Raw genomic sequence first — 21569 nt, 5'->3', positions numbered from 1 at the left:
GTCTTTGAGTGGACCATAGCCAGTAACGTGGTATGGTCTTCAATGGTACCTGCTATATCCTCGTAAAGTTTCATATATTCCGCTAAGATCGCCGTCATTGTGGATACCAGCAGGAATGTGTCTTCGGGGTAACAGTGTAGGTTTGGTTCTTTTTTTGCGTTCCCATTGTTGGGCTCGCTTTGTCTTGGTGTCGTTATTGGGCTAGCATTAGCTGGCTCTGCATTTTTCTGTGTGTCCTGCTCCCATTCATTTGGTTTCAGAGTTTGGGTTGCGTTATCTTTTAGGATTACTATCGGATTATCACTTTTATTTTGGTTTGTCGAAGCCTTTTTGTGATTTTGGTCTATGGCCAGTTCCCTGTTTTCCATAGTTCTAGATGTTTCCAGGAGGACATCACCTGGAATTTCCAGATTCGCGGCTCCCAACGTGAGTTGGACTGCCCGGTGGTTGATCACTTTGGAGTGGTCGAAGTCTTTTGGCAGCTGTGCTCCTTTTAAGGTGAAAGGTGAAGTGCCCATAGATTCCGTCAAGTTTTATGGTTTTCAGATGTTTCTTCCCTGCATGGGACTGCCAGTAGCTCCTTTTTGTGGGGCTGGAGGGGCCTTGTGTGTTCTTTTGTTGGGTAGCCACGTTTTTGGTACCAGGCTAGTTTCATTACGACCACAAAAACATTGTTGTTTTTTTTGGCCAGTTGCAGATTTGTAGGACTCGTCCTTATGTTGGGCGTGTGTTTAGGTGGGCAAACAGTGTCTTCCCTATTCTCCGTTGGTCTAGTGTCTGCAGTGTCATATGTGTTAGAGCTATTAGCAACCAAGTCACTTCTTCTTTTCAATGTTATACCAGCGCCTGCACAAAGTTTATGTGGTTCTTGGGCCATGATGCCCTCATCTGTTGGGGTCCGCCCCAGAGTTATTCCTTGATCCATTGTTTTACATATATGGATATTGTCAGTGCCAGGGTTGGGTATAAGGTCCATTACATTCCCTATATTTGAATGAGTTTGTCTTTTTCCTTCAATTGTTGCTACTATCTTCTCTTTGCCATCTGAAGCTTGCATACTGGTTTTACCATGCGGATACTGGATAATGACTGCTGAATCCTTGCCACTTATAAGGGCAGGCTTTTCCATATCAACTTCTATTAAATTGTCTTTGTGCTGAGTTCTTGTTACGCCGCCGGAGGATGTCTTCAGGTTATCAATATAGTAGGATGTACTGGCTCCTATGTTTACTTTAATGGTTAATATTAATCTTTAATATTAAATGGGAGACCTTCCTTGATAATTTGTTCCTCTAGGTAAGACCACAGGGTGCTTGCTTCTGCCGCCCATGTTGGCGTGGAACTTCCCTCTGTCTGCGTATCCTCACGGTCCTCTGGTTATGTTTCCTGAAGTATGAGTGGTTGTGGAAGTGTGTGTGAAAGTCTTACCGGGGTAGCAACCCATGCTACAGCAAGCATGTTTACCTCTTCCAGTGCAAGCGATACTGGTAACTTTGAATGCACGCTTTTATCACAGTGTACATGGTTTCTTATCTTGATTCCAGCGAGTCTGTTTCTTCTGTTATTCCTTTCATCTTTCCGCTGTAGCTAGTTATGGCAAGAGCTATCCGCTGTCACCTGACACCGGCCATTCTGGACACTCTGCTACGCTTGGTTCCCAAACCAGTTTTTGTCACTGGCCGATCGTAGGCATCAGCGGAGGCGGGGCAGTCCGGAGAAGCAGCAACAAGTGAAGAGAGACTTGTGCTCTCTCTATCCTCACACAGGTTCGCAGATTGCAGGTTTCTGTTCCAAAGTTCTGCAAGCAAATTCTCAGGAATAAAACAAAACAGTTCATGCGAGTCATAATCCATGGCACACCAGACACTCTGATACACCAGACACTCTGATACACTCTACTACGCTTCGCTCCCAACCCAGTTTTTGTCACTAGGCGAGCGTCGCGTCAGTGGAGGCGGGGCAGTCCGGTAAGGCAGCAAAAAGTGAAGAGAGACTTGCGTTCTCTCTATCCTCACACAGGTTTGCAGATTGCAGATATCTGTTCCAAAGTTCCGCAAGCAAATTCTCAGGAATAAAATGAAACAGTTAATGCGAATCAGAATCCACGGCACACAGACTAGATAGGGAGGCACCTTCAGGTTTCTCTCATCAGGCTTACACAACACTAGTTGGCTCTCCATGTGAAAGGAGGGGAAGGGATGCATTATGACTGCTAACCTGCCCTGTGATAGACGGGTCCACCCTTACTCCCCAGATCACTTCTGGCTTACACAGCCCAGATTAAATAGCCTTTAAGAGGCCTCCATTGCTGCAATAAGCACCTGGCCTCTTCTGGCACACAGCCTGCCAAGGACTCACCTCAGGGACCCCACATTACTGCTAATGTGCCAGGCCACCTCTGGCAAATGTGGGCAGGCTAAGCTGGACTTTGGGACCCCCCTAATTGCTGCTGCCACTATGAAATAAGCCATCAACCTGTAGTGGAGCACTTTCACCTGCCACCTGCCACCAAGTGGACCTTAAGGCCGCCCTGACCAAGCTGCCTTCCAAGTAAGGATTCTTGCACATATGTTTTATATTACAAAGTGCACTTTATAAAGACTATATATATTTCTAAAGGACTTTTTTAGATTTTTAGATGCATCTGCTTAGGTATAAGAACTGTTTATAGTGTGTAGTGTGTTACTCCGTGTTCCGGGAGGATAGCTCAGCGGCAACGCGCTTGCCTTGGAAACAAGGTGACATGAAGCAACACAGGTTTAATACCCGGTCCGTGCTTAGAAACCTCTGGGTATTAAGTGCGTTATAAGTATGCACCTAAGAGACATATTCCTGTAACAGCGCCTCAAAACCCCTGTGCTGTTTGAGCGCTTTAAAAAAAAAATATGTACCATATTTACCAAATATATAAAAACTGCAAAACTGCTGGTGTACTGGGTATCACATCTCTACATCTTTGTCAATGGGGGTGCTGTCTTCACGTTTGTGGGGCGGTATCAACCATCACCAGAGAAGACCCTGTAACACTATTTACTATTTATTTATACAAATCTGTATATCTGGAAGCATGTACTACCATTCCCATAATGTGCCTGCAAGATGTCTGGAAAATCTGGATGCCCAAATCAGAAATCCTTTTGGAGTTGCATGCACACTGGTTTCACTGTGACTGGAAGGAGAAAGACTCATTTCAATAGACTACAACATTCAAAATCTCACAGCAATTATTGTGCTTTTGTTTCTATACAAAAACCCTCAGTGATTGTCAGCACTGGATACCCCCCCCCCAAGGTGTATAGCATGGATTTCCATTAGCCACACCTCAGACTGCCTGTGTGCAGCCCAGTCATGCTGCTCTGCCCGGGCTTTCCACCCTGCTAGCACTGCCTACAAGCTGCCATGCCCCCAATCTTCCTTGTTCTTGCATTGCATACTGAACCTTGTGAAGCTGCAACGCATTGTGAATCTCTCTCTGCCTTGTGCTTTCCCTATGACTCTTTCCTGCTCCTCTGCTGCTTTGCTCAATTCCTAAAACCTTGTTTTGCAGGCTCAGTTCTGCACCCTCTACCTGCTTCCAGTGGGTTTTCTTCTTCCCTGCAGCTTTCAGCCACTGTTACTTGCTCTATTTAAACCGAGTCTCCTTCTCTGCTCACTGCTCTGCCCTTCCAATGCTTTCTGGTCTATTTACTCTCAAGCTTCCCCCCATTAGTCAGTCTCTGTTTATCTTGCTTCTGTTTGTACCCTTTAGTCCTGTTTTCCTCAGACTTGCCCAGTATCATTTGTGTGTTTCTAGTCCAGTTTTCCAGCCGGCTTTTGTTACCTAAATACTGTTACCTTGTAGCAGTACCCTGTTCATTTACCTTGTACCAGTTCCTTACGTCTGTTAGCTTGTACCAGCTTGTTGCCATTGTTACCTTGTGCGAGTTACATGCTACAGTTTTCTCAATTCATAGTTCCTGCTTTCCTGTTCTGAACTCTTTTTTTCCCTTTTGAGGCTCTTAGTGTCTGTTAAGTGTTTCTGGTGTATACACCCGTGCCTCTGTGTATTCCTTTGTACAGCAATTGACTTCTATCCCCCAGGAGGCAATCTATCCCCCTTCCTTTGTCATGTTTTAAATATAGTCCATAGTGTATTTTGTGCAACAGTGTGGTGGAACACATGTCATCCACTGTATGTTCTGACTGGGCCCACACTGGCTTTTCTCATGTAAGCACACTCCTTGTTTGTGCCTTTGGGTCGATATACAGAAGCCGCTCTAGCTGCCCCCTTCCATGGGCTTGCACAGTGTGGCGCCTGCAAGAGTAACTAGCACAGAAGCATTGAGCTTTCCATATTTCTCTGGGTAGTATCAAGTCCAACCTATACACCCCAAATGGGATTCCTCATTGTTTGTCCAGTACATTGTTCCCATACCTTCTTGTTCACCTTTGAGGTCTGCTCTTTCTTCCTGTCCTGTTGTTCTGAATTACCTAGTCTGTTCTTCCTTCTTGTTGACCCTTCTGCTGTATGTGCTTGCTTGTCCCCTTATATCAGCATAGCCACCCCCAACCTACCTAGTGTCCTGTGTATCTTCTGACCCTAGGACTGATTCAAGTTATATATAGATAGCATGCAATCACTTAAAGACTTACACCAGCATTTCCTTTTCCACCTTTTCTTGTGTTGCGGATTTAATCTAACCAAGAGTTTCTTGATAGGAGTTCTGGGTATTCCCTCACCTATTCACTGTCTTTACCCAGTCCTTATCCTATTTTGGCACTCCCAAGCTGATCCAGACACACAGTTAAGCAGGGAACGCTAAAACATGTAGGAGGTGCTTACTTAATAATAAGCCTGAAAAAGTGTGTAACCATGACCGCCTACATTCTACACCAAGTGCAAGTCTAACCAGCCACCTGCTACATATGCCTTCAGGAACCACTAAGTTATTTAATTTTTTTAGAAAAACCTTTCCGCAAATTTATGACAGAAATGTAGGTTACAATATTTCCGGAAATAGGGAACATCCAAGTAAAATGCTTCCTACAGACCTATCTTCCATTTGAATTTGGATATAAAAATGTATATGAGAATCATAACGGCAAGGCTGATAAAGGCGATGCAAAGCCTATAACCCCCTCCCCCAATTAGTGGTATTCAATAAAGACAGAGCGACTACTGATAACATTAGAAGCATAATATTGCTGGTAGATAATGCAAGTAGAAGTTTTGGTCTATCCCTATTATTATCACTAGACAATGAAAACAACATTTGAATGGGCGGGTTGGACCTTCTTTAATAAGGTTCTGTAGACATTTCGACTTGGAGCATATTTAACGAATATGATCAAGGCTAATTATAAAAATCTCACTACACAGATAGTTATAAATAGATCCTCCACTGACTCTGACGCCATTCATGGAGGAACAAGACAGGGATGTCTTCCGTCCCCTATTTTATTTGCTTGTGTTTGGAAACAATTTGTGCAGAAGATTAGAAATAACAATGCGATATAAGGGATATTGTTATGGAGAACAGCACACGTAGCCTCTTTGCGGCTGAAGTGATTGTTTCCTTGCATGACATCGTTCATTCACTGAGAGGAGTAATGAATGCGATTAAAACATTTAGCAGAGTGTCTGGGTTTAAAAGTTAACGTGGATTAATCTGAGTTATCGAATTTAAACAGTCCCTGACCCACATCGAACAGAACTTGAGCAAATTGTGACTTGTAAATTGACAGATAATTCAGTTGCATATCTAGGGATAAAAATTACCATGATGGAAGAATCCATATATATCCTAGATAGGTAAACTGCCTATAATAAAAAATGACCTATAGAGAACACTAGAGACTTCCTTAAGGGGATACAAACTGACATTTGGAAGTTCATTTAGGGTAAGTTTAAACCTAAAATAAACAAAAGTTTCCAGTGGCTCCTAAAAATAAAGGGGGTCTTGTATGAGCGGATATTTACAAATATTACTATTCTAGTGATTGCAGAATGGACTCAAATTGAATCAGGATAGCAATGGATTTGTGCTGAAAAGGCTGCAGCTGGACAATATATTTATTCTCGAGCATAGCTGCAAAAATATCAAAGAGCATTAGCCCTGATATAAAACACATCACAAAAGAAATGCTAGAAGTGTGGGACATGGTGACAAGCATGATGGGTGAATTTGTTCCCAAAATCGAAGCTCTCCTAAAGTGCTTACTGAATTGTCCTTCTCCTTCACTTCACAGTGAAGAGAGCATGCCCCTCATTGTCCCCGAAGCATACCTAGGGCTCTACCAAATCGTATTACTGCCAGACATCTGAATTTCTAAGTGTGGGACCTGCTATTATGTAGTGCTAGAGAGAAGGGAACGCTATATTACAATTCTAGCCAGTCTTTTTACACCATAACATTTCAGCATTTTCTGGGGTCCAAAAAGGCTGCACGTGATTAGCGGAATGTTACATACGCTATTGCTATTGACTTCCACCCAGCGAAGGACAAGTCCAACTTAATTACCATTCCAGAGGAGGCAATATTTTGAATAGAATCTAACAGCCTTATGGTTACTTTATCTTAACATTCTCCGAATCAGATCCCTCATGGACACTCTCATAGCCTGGATGTAACTCAAGGATGAGGTATAATAATGGGATAGCTTTTCTTGAGATATACTACCATGTATTTCCAGTGGTATAAGAGTCACTTTCATTTGTATATTAGATTGATACAGAAGCAATTATTTTACATGTATCTAAGTGGCTAAATGGATGGTACGCAGAATGTTTCGTGTCAAAAGCTACTATATTTTCAGAATGCTTTTTTATGTTGTTTTTTGATAGGACAAGATACATTGTGAAAGTTTGGGTTGTGGAAGGGCGGCAATTTATTTTTGAGGATCATAAAAGTTTGAAAATTAATTGGCATTCAAATACGTGTTGAAGTTCACATCTCAACGGACAACAGCTAAAGAATGTGCAGTATTCCTACCCATAATTTTATAATGGTGAATAGAACAGTTACTAGTAACCGATTACACGTGTGTCTGTGTGTGTCTTTGCATTTATATAGCGCTACGAACCCTCAGGTATCTGAGCGCTGCTTATTATTATCCACGGTGTGTGGTGTTCATTTATCGACCTCGGAAGGATGAAAGGCTGAGTTTGGCCCTGCCGGGATTCGAACCTGCGTTGGCCAGCTCTGCACGATGTCAAAGCAAGCGCTCTAGCTGTGCCACTTGCCCGGCTAAGAGAGTGTACGTTTGATAACTTGGAAAATCCGGGGTTTGGCGAATCCTTTGTAAGCATGTTACTTGGTTTCCTACATAGAGAGACATTGGGCCGCATCATGAGTTTGGCGGCAACATGGCAGTAATTCCACGTTGGTGTAATTCCATTTTGGTGGCAGTAATTCCACTTTGGTTACTGCCACCGTGCTGTTCAGTGAAGAGGCATACACACACCATTGGTGGTAATGGAAATTCCACTGGTGGATGAAAATGAGTGTCAGACGGTAATTTTGCCTGGGATTGGCGAAATTACCATTACTGCCAATACATCTAGCACTAATTCCGCCATTGGAATTACAGCTGGTGGAAATAGTGTCATCACCGGACCAGGAAGCTCAGCGACGGCCAATTTGAAAAATCAAATTCACAATTTAATATTGCCTTGTGGACACGGAATGGAGAGAAACACATGCCACAGGACAAGGAGAAAGGCAAGGTGCCTGGTGTGCACCTCAGGGAACAGAAATTCAGTGAGGCAGAGCTGCAGGTCCTCACTGATGGGGTGGTGGCGTGGCCCATGCCAAAGAGCTCTACGGCTCTAGGCATAGAAAAACATCTGGCTTGAGAAAGGCTTCCATCTGGACCAGCATCTTCGACAAGGTCACTGCAGTGGGTAAAGTCCCACATGACAGCGAGTGCTGCAGAAAGATGTGGAATGAACTCAAGGCCAGGGTCCGCAGCCACCTGTCAAAACACTGGCAGAAGACATCTGCCACAGGACGCTGCCCTTGTCCTGACCCCGTGGGAGGAGAAGGTCAGCAGCATCCTCCACATGGAGTGCTGAGGTTGAAGCCAGCAGCCAAAACGAAGCTGGTTAGTATGAATGCCCCATGGCAATGCAATGACCAAATTACCACCCCATGCATGTGTGCCTCAGCATAGATGGGCCCAATGGACCGTGGAACATTCAACCACATGCCGAAGCACCCAAAGGCAGTGTCACCAAATGCGTATGCAAGAGAAGGTGGCCAATGTGCACATATCTATGTACTGTAGTATGAATTAGCATGTGAGGCCATTCACCTATGAGCAGCCCCCATGTGTGCTGGGAAAGGCCAAGTGGGAAAGTGCACCCCAGCATAACCACATGTACAGGCCACATTGCCAGCCCAACAGGCAAAGGACCCATGGCAATGGAGTGTACACCCTCAGCACACCTTTCATTAGCCATGTGCATTGGCCTGCACATACAAATGTGTATGTTGACCTTCCACCATGTAGCATGAGTAATTTGCAAGCCCACTTACAAGTATGAATGGTGACGTACAGCATGTCATTGTCCACCCAACATGTTCACCGTAGACTCAGGAGGAGGAAGCAGGCCCATCTACCTCTCATAGTAGGGCCACCAGTGGGACGACCACAACTGCCACCCCTGCATCGCCCATCAATGGTTATAGCAGGAGGAAGGGCAGGAGTGAGGCACCAGGGCCCAGCAGTGCCATGCCAGCTGCCAGGAGTGGAGGCACTGCCACAGTTGACACCAGTGCAGCAAGTGTTCCACTCAGCAACATAGCCCATGCCACTGCCGGTGCTGCATCTGATGGTAGCACTACCCACACAGCTGCAGGTGCTGCACTCCCACCAGCCGCAACCTCCCCTTCACAGCCAGCACCTGTGGTTGAGTCAGGGGAGCCAGATACTGGCACCATCCTACTTCAAGCTGCGCCCATACTCACCTGTCTGACACCACCTTTTCACCAGAACAAGACGACCAGGCACAAGTTCAGCGTGACCTGGCATAAGAGGGTGGCACTTATTCAAGTAGAGAGCACCAGGGTTTTGGGTCCCGCTGCTTCAGTCCCAGCCCTCCCGCAGCCCACCACCAGTTGCACAACATTCACTTGATGCAATACGGAGGAGGCTTGACACAATAGAGCACCTTCAAGCGATCCGTGACTCTGTTCATGGTGCCTCAGGGAGGATTGTGAGGTCCCTGGAACGTGAGTGATGTCAATCGTCAGTGGCAACTGCCGCCATGATTGTGGTGGGACAGAGGGTCAGAGAGCTCATAGAGGGCATTTGCTGAATCAATGTAGGCCAGCATTCCCCGACGCTCCAGCACATCCCAGAGTCTGACCAGTCCACCTGACAAGAGGCCAAGACTATGAGTGACAAGCTGCGTTGTATTTTATTCAATGGGGGAGGTGTGTGGGGAGGATATGTAGGGACGAGGAGGTGGGTGAAGAGGGTGTGTTTAGGAGGGGAGTGGGTGGGGTGTTTTTGGGATGGTGTGTTGCGGAAGGGGGAGGTGGGTTGGACATGTGTGTTGGGGAGTAGGGAGTCGGAGTTGGGTGGGGAGGGTGTCTTGGGGGAGGGGGAGGTGGCTGGGGAGGGTGTAAAGGGTGTGTTGGGGATGGTGGGGGTGAGGATGTTGTGATGTGGAGGGGTGATGTGGGTATGGAGGGTGTGTTGGAGATGTCAGATTTCACACGTAAGCATGCTTGTTCACTTGAAGCAATGCTCGTACATTCCTTATTGTGTGAATGTGATTTATTCATTATTCATTACTTGGCTATATACAAAGTGTGCAGCAGGTGTCCATTAGTTCTTGCCGAACCAGACAGTCATCTCTACCCTCCTGCTGCTCACTGCGTGGCAGAACTGCACCTGCAGGTAGGGAGTCGTTGTCTTCTGGGGGTGGCATGCCCTCATCAGGGAGCAGGGGGTCATTTTGCCTGTGGCAGATGTTGTGCAGCATAGCACAGGCAAGAAATATTCGTCCATCCTTCTCTGGCCTGTCTATCAAGGCCCCTCCTGTCAGTTGTAGACACCAAAAACGACCCTTCAGCAGGCCAAAGGTCCGCTCTATGCACAGCCGGGTCTTCACGTGTGATTTGTTGCAGGAATCATACATTGCACACAGGTGTCATTAGCCATGGTTGCTGGTGGCATCCAGAGTCACCTGCAAGGGCAAAAATCACAAGTGTCAGTCACAGTGCATTGTGGATGTGTTGCCTTTTCTAACTGTATGTTAATGGACAAAGCCCATGCGTTTTTCCAGAATTGTTGTACAACATGATTTACCATCACAGTACTTGAATGTAGAGTCATTTACTATGGGGGAACATATGCATTGTAATCTTACACCATGCACACAGCTGACGCCCAGCACTCGTAGACTACCTAACCAGGAGATTCATTACTCTTGCGACCACTTACTGCACCTCGTACCCGGATTATATAAAGCCTTGATTCCTCTACTGGCCATCTCATTGGCCATGTTGACACCAGAATTGATTTACTGCCTTGATGAAGAGCCAGGAGGGTTGAAACATGTGTCTACTGCAAATAGAATTACATATTTTTCTCTTTGACATGACTAGTAATGTTTGACCATTTCGACATAGAAATTGACTAATGGTGTATTACCCATTTTACCTAACGCTGTTGTGATAAGAGTTCTCCCCTTCATTACTAGATGTTGCGTTCTTCAATCCAGACGTTTGTGACAAAATGAAGAATATTTTGAAATTAATGAAGGCTTGATGTCAATGGTTGATGTCCTCTGGCAAACATAGAAAGTGATCATAAGTTGGAAATGAATGTTGGTGGAGTTCAGTCTTCTTTGGGGTATACGTACGAAAATAGAAGCAGTGGAGTCTGAGCGGAGGTCCTTAGAATAACAATATGTTGTTGCCAGTGCATTGTTGTTGCTAGTGATATTGATATTAATATTGAGATTTTATTTCTATAGCGCTCGTACACAAGTGTACGAGCCAGGCCACATATACATTTGCCATCTTTACTATAGATGAATTTGTTTCTTCTCTTTGATGGAACCATCAAGTCATAATATTGTGTGATTTTCCCTTTCTGTTCTTTGCCCTGAACTAACTAATTTTTGATGTAGATGCCCAGATTCCAGGCTCAGACATGTAGACTGTGGGGTACATCACTGACAATACGGATCATCAAATATTTGTTTTTTAACCCAACTTCTTCCAATTCCCAGCACTCTGTGCCGAATGCAAGTTTGCCAAAGTAATACATCTGCCCAGTTATAATAAGGGAAATGATCTGTAGAAAAATAGTGTCAATAAATATGTAAATAAAAAAATATTTGAAAGGAGGGAACGCGGAAAGGCGTTCTTAATAGGTATAATCTCGCACAAGGAATATTATTTAATTTGTCCTTGCCCAATGATATATCCCAATACATCTTTTCTTTAGTTTTTCTTTCATATAGTGGACTATTTTGGGCCTCCGTCCCGAATTGGCTTTTTCCCACCTGGAGGAAAAAAGGACGTATACGCCTGTCCAGTACGATCTGTACTACAGGTTGTTTTCTGGTTGGGGGTATGGGCGCAAGGACAGTGGGCCTCATACAGCGGTCCAAACCAGCTTGAACTACAAATGACAACAAGGCACTATTAAGTGACCAAAAGCTGTCATGGGTGGAGGCCTCATGCCCCTCAGCCAGGATCTATAGGCCGGATGTTGCCGTATTGTGTCACTATTGGAAGTGGAAATGGGAGTAGGACTATCTGGTGGTGAATAAATCAGTTGTTTGGTGGGAGGCAGGACAAATGTGCTGGAAGGCCTAGCTGTAGTTTTTCTCAAGCGTTCACAGGTCAGGTGACCAGCGCTTCCTAAAGGTGAGGGTTCTGGAGGGCGTGTCAAGTAAGTAACGTGGGGACCCGTTAGATGAAGGATGCTGTTTTCCTTGACTTGCAAGCCAATTAATAAAGGGATGCCTCTGTTTGCCATCATCTGGAAGTGATGTGTGAGCCGTGTTTCTCCAACAGATTCCAAAGCAGAGATGTTCAACACCGTAAACTCCTTACAAGGGATCACACAAGCCTTGCCCCAAGCTGACTCCATCGCAGTTCAATGCACCCAGTTCACTGAATGAGTCTTACCCCTTTCTTGGAAGTATGCAGGCACTTTAAAATATGTACGTTTTATCTACAAAACAATCCATACTAATGCTTATCTGTAGATAAAGCAGGGGAAACCATATCCCTCTATAGGCATCTCAAATCCTCTTTGGGGATGAATCCTTTAGAGCCCCTCCTTTCTGCCTTTAAAGTCACTCCCACCACTAATCAAAGATAATGCCTGCTGGGATTTTGAGAAATGATTATAATCTACCACGACAAGCAAGTGTTCAGCCCCACAAGGCTACAGTCAATTGTCACTTGAGGCTAAATCACCCAACTCTGGTGATGTTGTGCCCATGCAGCGTTGAAAGACTTTTTTGCAGAAATCAGTGTAACTGCCGAAAGCACACTCTGTTACTTATTTCATTTTGTATCATAGGATTATGTACTAAGTGGAGCCACCGCTAGTTGCTAACAGCTGGTAGGAATAAATAAATACAAATCTATGATTCAAGAAGGGGGCATTTATGTGTTAACAAGCATAAATAGTGTGTTAAAAAAAAATATCAAACCAGCAGTAATTAGAGTTGACTCTAACGTGCAGTAAAGTGATATGAATAAAACATGGACATCATTACACAATAAAAACAGTACAAGATAGTAAACAACTACATTCGCCAACATACCTAATACAATCTGACAGCCTGGGCATATACAGTGCAAATGCGTTATGGATTCCAAATTCATGTAGACTTAAAATGTGGTCATATTAATCAAACAATCACACAATCCCAAAACAATCAATAGTCATGAAAAGGTGTGTCATATTCGACTTGAGCATCAAGTCTCTCCTGGCAAAAGCTACAACAGTGCAGATCTTTTCAGCCACGATCTATCGATATATTTGGCTGCTGCAGATACATTTGGGGCATTATCAGTCCTTCTCCTATTGTATTGATTTCAAATCGCAGAAATCTTGGCCTCAAATAAATTCTTCTGTAGGGCCGATACAAAGGACATGCTAATAGAACATTCTCAATTGATTCAATCCAATCCGGACATTGTGGACATGTATTCGTCTCAGCAGTGTTACATGTATTCCTTATCCGTGCCACTGGCAGAATGCTAAATCTCAGTTTGACATATAAGGACCGAAAGAGCCTTGGTTTCATGACATCTAGATAAGGTTTGTTCGTATCCTCTGCTAGTCTTGTTGTCCTAGTATATTGTCATGGCAGATGGAATTGGAATAATGCTTAATATATCCTGCTCTCGCTTTTGCCAATAATCTGCCTTGATAGTTTCTTTTACACTGCCTGTCATGTGTTCGGTATGTGCCCAAAGATCACTATGTCCTATTTCATGCAAAGATGTTTTACTGGCGAAAAACCCTAGTGAAGGCAACCTCCTGGGCTGTCCAACACATCCATAGCAGCCTCTCTGTACTTCTGGACTTGAGGTCTACTCCATAATCTTAACCGGTATAGAATTGGCAATAGTGGCGCAATATCCTCTACAGGAAGCAATCCTGTTTCTTTGTGTATTAAAATTGTCGATGAACCAGTTACAAGTCCTACATTTTTTAAGAAACCATTCTCGATGGTACCAAGGTTACTACACTTCATGTGTCCCCAGAGCTCCGTACCACACAGGGCAGCCTGCCTCATTTGAGTTTTATATACATGTACAAGTGGACCCATTACCCAATCCCCATATTCATATGAGAATGTGGTGATGGCCCCACAATATCTGGAGAGCGTTCCTGCAGCTCTGAACATTTGTTGGTCCCATTTACAGGAGCTTGCATGCCTGACTCCCAAATAATCACAGGAGCTCACTTGTTTAATGTTTTCCTCATCCATTGGTAAATTGCAGGTGATTTTCTTTTTCTTTTTTTTTTATATCCAAAGGCATAATCTGCTGATCAGATTCCCCTTACATAGGTTTCATGCCAAAAGCATAGTGTGCACATGTACACTGCTGCATCACTAGCCTCATTGCATCACCTGCCCTTCATTGAAACGGAGCCGGTTAAGGTCACTGGTGCCCTCTTGACAGCTGAAGTGACAGCCAAAGTCACTACAGCACAGGGGGCATTTAAGATATGCACTCTTATTCCAAAATATCATGATTATGAGTAGCCCATGGTGGTGGCAGGGTGAACTCTAAGTATAAGCCATGCCTGAGATAGAGCATGGTGCACGGCACTGCTCATAATCATTGCAGTCACATCTAATTTGATATCACACATGTCAGGTCCAGTGAGCCAGCTCAGCTATGGATGGTGATGTGTACTCTGCCCAGACAAGCTGATCGAAAGATCGCTGTGACCATACATCCAGTTACAGAGGCCTCGCTGGCCTGACTGCTTGCTATCCAGCAGAGCCACCAGGCCACAGCTCATCATCCTACCTCCATCCATTAACCCCAACGCATGCCTTGATAAAGACCCCTATTGGGTCAAAATACTTGTCGGATTTTGTGTGTTAATAAACCACCACTAAACCCCAAACCGAAGTGACAAGACTTCTCATTTCATTGCTTGATATACTCAACTTGATTTGATTAACTACATTATTAGATCTCCAGTGCCCAGGTGTACGCGGTTCTTGCAAACAGACCCCTATTTAATTAACCGAAATGGAAGAGCAGGTCTCTTTAGGACCCTTCAACAGCAGAAGGTTCCACTCCTAACTACTATGATCAGTGCAGTGATCTGCTTATTCTAGTGCTCTACTGCCTTACTCCGTGTTGCTACCAAGTGACAGGACAGGAACCTGAATGGGCATGCCTCTTCTTTGATCTCATTGTGAGGGTAGGCAGCACCCTTCTCCAGAGACAGCCACTTAACAGGAAGCTGCCCTAGGCCCAAGAATCAATGGTGCAGACCCATTCAAAAGGAGTAGCTTCACACAATGGGCCTTTGATCCTATTGAGAGGGCTAGGGGTGGGATAAGTGTAGACAGGGAGAGCTTTGTACAGTTGAGGAAAGGTTCAACCATCTTGTTGCTCTCTGCCTCTATCTCTCCTTCCTGTCCCCTCCACTTCCTGTAGCATGAAGCACATTAGGTGTGATGTTAGCAGGAAATGTCCACATATTTCAAGAACAGGGATTGGAACCATAAAGCAGGCTAGCTTTTGTCCAATTATCTGTGGGCTTTTGCCTTTGAAAGAAGGGGTCTCACGCAACTTTCATTGGACCCCTGTTGGGACCCCGCCATTGAGGTGAAGACTGAGCGTCCAAGGCAGTGGCAAGCTCTGTCCCCTAACCGTCCCCAGGGACCATTGGGGATGTCCTGCTGCTGGAACAAGATCTGCCTATCTGCCAGCCACAACAGCAACCAGGACCTCACTGTGTTGTAGGACACCTACAGTTGTGGGGAGAACGAGAACGAGAACAAAGATCAAAGCCTATCCTTGAGCTACTGGATTGTGACTCACGGGAACCAGAGGACCAAGCCAGCCAGGAATCCTGTGGTCTACAGTCTAACTACTTTGAACCGTTATTTGAGCCAGATCAATGCCTTTGAACCTACAGGACCGCCTGGAACTGCCTTTGGCTCTCTACTAACTCGAACCGCTTTGCTGCGTGTTCAAACAAGTTCACTGCCGACCCTTGCCACCTAAACGTATCATGTACTTAGCTCGAGCCAGAAGATCTTCATTTCAGCCGCAGCCTTCAAACCACCACCAAACTACAAGCACCTTTGTTGCCGATCCTCATTGACAGTCAGCAAGGCCCTCAGGGTCTGCTTCGAACAGCGATCTTCGAATGCTGCCTCAACTCCTCAAATATATATGCGCATCCAGTCACCAGCATCCTACTTGTCACATGGACGGTCAAACCAGCCCTAGCGGCCCTCGTGATCCGCACCTCTTCAAGCAGTTTTGAATCGCAGCGTATCTTTGCTTTGGCCTGGCTCAACACCTCCTCGCTGCCTGGAACAACACAGCTAGTGCACCCAAACTCTCCGACACGACATGCTTACACCAATCGAACCCCCGCCTCGTACCTAACTGCGCCTGTCACCTGCTCAGCTAGAATCCACTGCTCCTTGCCGGCTCTCGGCTTGAACCGCTGGGACAGCACTCACTGACTTCCTCTGGGCTGTTACCAAATTATTAGATCCCGGTGAACCTTGAATCACTGCCTCGCCGAACCTCGTATTTGAATATCAAGGTCACGGCTTCAAACCCACAATGCACAATAAAGCAAACTGCTGCAGTGTCACTTACCAATCCTAACCAGCAGATAGACCCATCTGGAACCAGTTCAACTTTGAACCAACCTTGGTACCCTTTCCGACCGGCATCAGTAAGTGCCAACTTGGATCTCCTGAGTTACCATATTCAACCCGGCTCAACGCTTGCGCTCAGCGCTCAGATCAGCTATGACGCACAGTCCTCAAACTTGGTTTGACCTGCTTGCATTACAGCTCGAAACCTGGTTTGATGTCTTTAAACTGCAAAGAACTGCAAACAAGTACTATTGACTAGTAACCGACCCTTTGGTCTAGTTCTGGCCCCTAAAGACTGGTTAGGTCACTAATTCCCTTTTTTGCATCCAGGAAACATATCCTTATTAAAGAATTTTGTGATTTTAACTTGTCTTCCACTCAGGGTGCTTTATTGTGCTATCTTTGCTTATTCTCTGTTCTTTCCTGGGGGTGGGTTTTGTGTAGTGCTTTTCTATGTAGTTGTTTTTCAGATGGTGTGTTTTATTAAAGTATATCTATTTTTATAGAACCTTGATTGGACATTCCCTTTATTTTAGACTGTTGTGCTCTGGTGTTTACGTTACTACTGAATCACATGCCCCCCCCCTCACTAAATCACATTCACCCCCCTCTTAAGAGCATAGCCTTCTCTCAGCCCACGTTGCCATAAAAGGCAAAGCAGGTATATCGCTTAACTGTGCTTGTTTTACCTTTATGATTGTGTTGGCTCTTGGTTAGTGGCAGTGTGAGGGCTGAGTGGGCATTTTAGCCTCTACTCATCCTTGTACTTCTCCAGGGCAAAATCCAATTCGTCACGTAGATACAGTGAGCAATGCTGTTACTTTGTGCATAGAAAATGTTCCTGCAGCACTGTTTTTTAGGAATCTCACTGTACGCTCTTCTGGAGTTATGGATTCTTTGTTAGGCTTCTCAGCACCACTCACAGGATCTAGGCACTTCTGAGGAGATTCTTCCACTATCGGCTTCCATGTGTGGCAGCCACGTACTGCAAGTCACAGACTTTGTCCATCAGCATCTCAGTACAGCAGCATGGTTCTTCCTCCTCCCACTCCTGATGACAGCATCCACTTCTTCAAAAATCCCACTCTTCTTCCAAGTCTCCTCTTGATCCCTGTATGATAGATAGCTTCCCTCCAATTTCCTTCAAATTCTTTTGGCTCTCTGAGTCTTAGCTCTGCTGCTTTTCCCATCATGCTCGGCTTCCTGCTGCTTGTCACTCAATAGGGGAAGATCAGTTCATAGAAATCTAGTTGCCCATTTGGATTTTTTTCAGTTCTTCTTTCTTTGTATTTGGTAGAACCACAATGTTGAGCTGTTATTTTGTGATGCAAAAAGATTGTTTAAACACAATGTTTTAATTAACTTTACCATTTACCTTTTTTTTTTTTAACAGCAAACCTTATTCTGTAATTTGTAATGAATTTGCTAAAATCTAATTCTAAAAATGTAATTAACACTAAAGAGATCTCTTTCTATCGGTTCCATGTGATAAAATCGTGGCAAAAATTTCAGTGGTAACAAAATATTGCGGCAAAAATGCTGTGGTTTTTGCACCGCAATCCATGTAGAACATGCGGGGGACACCCCCACAACCCCCCGACCCATTATACAATTTAAGGAGAGCGGGGGACACCACCGCAACCCCGCTCCCCTTAAATGGTATAATGGGGCACACTTTTACCAGGTCAAACCACAGCATTTTTGCGGCGATTTTTCTTTACCAGAACATTTTTGCCACGATTTTATTACCTGATACCTTGCTATCTGTGAGACATTTTCTAGATGCACTGACACTTTCATCTCTCCTGTTCCCCTTTCTAGCTTGGTCTGCAGCGATTCCACAGTGTCGGAATACTTGGATTCAACTCTTCCGAGTGGTTCATTTCAGCAGTTGGTGCTATATTTGCTGGGTAGGTTTTTTTAACTCAATGACATTGCTGAGCTTCACCAGTAGAATTTTTATTTTTTTTTGTAAAACAAGGACCAGAATTTACAATGGTTATTTGCTGTTCACAAATATGAAACTTTGTATAAAATAAACCACAAAGATACATCATAGTCAGCACATTGCAAGTTCAAGGCATGAACACTTTCAAAGGACAGCACAATTTTGTTTATCAAAGTAATTTACATAGCGATGACCTGCCCAGCGCAGCTGCAGAGCACTAAACAAGCCCAACAAGAAATAATGAAAAGCAAACAATAGCAAACAGTTAACTATTGGATCAACAAGAACAGAACGACATTATTTAGAATCAGGCCACAATAGTCAATTCAGTTCCTGATAACAGGAGGTGATTTCTTGTCTTCATGTGGGATGATGTGTGATTTAAAAAGGAAGTTCCTTAAAGTTCGGTCAGAAATTGTATTGGCCTAATCGATCGGGCATGTATTTCCTTGCATACATCTATCGTTCTTAAAAAGAATTCCAATGCAACTTACCTGAGTTTTCCGCACTTTAACACATGCGAAAACGATAGGTCGGGTACCACCATCTTGTGCTAATCTTATCCGTTGATCCATCGCCCTCTGCCCTCTCGGGAGGATAGCTCAGGGGCAATGTGCTTACCTTGGAAGCAAGATGACACAGAGCAACACGGCTTCGAACCCTGGGCCTGCTCTTAGAAACCTCTGTGTATTAAGCACGTTATAAATAATCATATCATATCATATCAAGTGCTCTTGTGGCACTAATTCAGATCACCTGCCAGTAACGCTGACATCACTAGACACTGATGCCCCATTTCACAATGCCAATGCACGTCTAATGTCAACGTCCTCTGTGCGCAATCTATTGATGTGTCTCTATGGAAATGCCTAGACGCCTTGTTCCTCGACAAGTGTAAACAAACCCTTTCTGATCACACAATGTTTGAGTTTCTTTTTCCTTCATGTCAGTGTGTTTTTTTATTTCAAGCTTCCCTGACTTGTTTCTGCTCTGTTCCGCTATCTGCCAAGTTTAACACAGGGAGAACCGGTACTTATTCTGCCTAAAATGAATTAACTCAGTAGTTGCTTTTCATTTCTTATATTATGTAAAAATGTCTTCCCCAAACCATATTTAAACATGTGTACTTGTGAAATTTAAAAAATGTTGCCTAATAATCTTGTCTTTTCACAATGTGTTTTCGTAACATGGCTGTTTCTTCGCTTGTCTTTCTTTAACATTCAATGTTAATGGAAAACCTCTTTTCTTTACTGTATACAAAAAAAGTTTTTATTTACCTCACTGTTGATTCTGTGCTTCTTCACTATTCAGGAAGTTTGTCAACAATTCAGTCCTACCTGTTCGAGCCCGAATATTCAGAAGGGGAAATCCTTGAAAGATAAAAAAGTCAAGATGATGTAAAATCAGATGAAAGTCATGAGGATCAATCGCCGGAGCCCGAACCCAATCGCATGGAACACGTTTCCACCTGGTGTACCTGACATCGTTGTGAGCTTATGCTTACTCTGGTGGAGAACTGGTGTTGTAGAGAAATCTCTGTCTGCTTGGCCTACATTGCAGAAGAAGACACACCACAGCTATAAGTCACTGAGCTGCATGACTTCAGGGCCGCCTGCCTTACAAGATCCATGTTGCGAATGATGATGCTCCTAATGCACGAACTTGGAGCTACAGTTTTCTCTCGTAATTCGAGTAACGAGTAAGTTATGTTGTGCGTTTGACAACCAAGATGGCTAAGATAATATGTTGTTCCCATAGATCAATATAACTTCGATGTATCATTGACAAAATAATTTGTCTGTAAATTGAATAAATTACGCATTCTAATCTGAAACCAAAGTGTTCATCTTTAGATTTATCGTCCGAACCATTATGTTTCTTTCACTTGGAAGTATCTCCCAAACTGTTACTGCTGGAATGTGGTTCACATTTCTAATTGGTCCCTACTTGAAATCACAAGTACTGTCAGTACCTTGCACGAAACAGTACTTTTTGAGGCATAACAATGCCTTACATTTTACAAGGTAGTGCAAACAAAAAGAATTCCGTTATTGGGCTCATTCAAATAAACTATTTCTGTATCTCTTAACAGGCGCTACATGCTTGTGGCCTATCGTGCGTTTACATGATGGATTCAAGGAAGATTGAGATTTCGCATTCAACGAGTAATACCTGCCTGTGTGGTCTGAGCCATTCGTGATGAATTCCCCAGTGACCACGGACAATACCGTAGATTTATACAGACAGTACCTCGACCGCAGCAGTATAATTTGGAGTGTCATTGCCATCCACTTTACCAAACTAAATTAAGAAAAGGAAACATTATTTCATCTGAACAGTTGTTAGAAATGTTGTGTAAGTCCACAACACGTCCAAACATCTAAGAGTATCATAAAAGATTGGTGTGCCTATCAAGTTTACTGGCCTATTACGCTTCCCTCATCCACATCCATCCTGCTCTGCTATCAGTGACAGTTCGCAGCTGTGGGCGTGCGCTCTCAAGGGGGCTGGGAGGATGGGAACGCTCAAGGTGCCGAATATCATGTACACTTGAGTGGGTTCTTTCATCAGGGGACCCTTATCCATTTGGCCACTGTTAAGGCAGATTTCTGAACTCTGACCTGGTGGGCAGAGGTTCAGAAGGCCAGCCTAGTTTCTTGGAACAGGGTAACCTCTGGACAAGCCAGGCCAATCAAGGTAGCTATGGTAGGCAGTGAAGGCTAGGGGCCTCATTACGAGGTGGGTGGTAAGGGGTTAACGGTGCCGGTAAAGGCACCAGAGCCGTTAACCCCTTACCGCCCTATTACCTGGTCCCCTTGCGGGACCCACTCTGGATGTCTAGTTTTACCAGACGTCCTTAGCAGGTCCCGCGAGGGGGCCAGCATGCTAACAACGGGCCCGTCATTAACAGGCCCGTTTTAGCATGCTCCCCAATCCCATTGAGCCCCATGGGGGCTCAAATGGGAATAGGGATGGTCTGAGTCTGGGTTCCCTGAATGGGGAAATACCGGGCCTTTCAAGGTCGGAATGTTTCCCCATTCAGGGAACCCAGACCGAGTTTGGAGGCAGCCATGCCCTTATTGAGGGCATGACTGCCTCCAAACTCGTAATGTGGCCCAAAGTCTCCGGAGGGGTGAGGGTGACTGAAAGACCTCAATGAGCACAAAGAGCAAGGACACTTACAAATTACTCCCAGACAGGTGAATATATCAAAAACATGAACACATTTATTACAAGGCCTTTGTAACTCAACATACAGTAACAGAATCACAGCAATCTTACTAAACCAAC

General features: G+C 44.5%; 1 protein-coding gene across 3 annotated transcripts in view; it reads left to right on the top strand.

Annotated features, from left to right (window-relative positions):
- Window positions 1–21569, top strand: part of ACSBG1 (acyl-CoA synthetase bubblegum family member 1) — a 1203629-nt gene that overhangs the window by 830457 nt on the left and 351603 nt on the right. For all 3 annotated transcript variants that reach the window (XM_069624414.1, XM_069624415.1, XM_069624413.1), the window contains one exon: window positions 18152–18240. In XM_069624414.1, coding sequence (XP_069480515.1) covers window positions 18152–18240 — 89 coding nt within the window. The remainder of the gene's footprint in view (window positions 1–18151; window positions 18241–21569) is intronic.

The sequence above is a fragment of the Ambystoma mexicanum genome, chromosome 11 (assembly GCF_040938575.1).
Source record: "Ambystoma mexicanum isolate Mex_15411 chromosome 11, UKY_AmexF1_1, whole genome shotgun sequence".
NCBI classification, from domain to species: domain Eukaryota; kingdom Metazoa; phylum Chordata; class Amphibia; order Caudata; family Ambystomatidae; genus Ambystoma; species Ambystoma mexicanum.
This window is presented reverse-complemented; position numbering and strand designations above follow the sequence as displayed.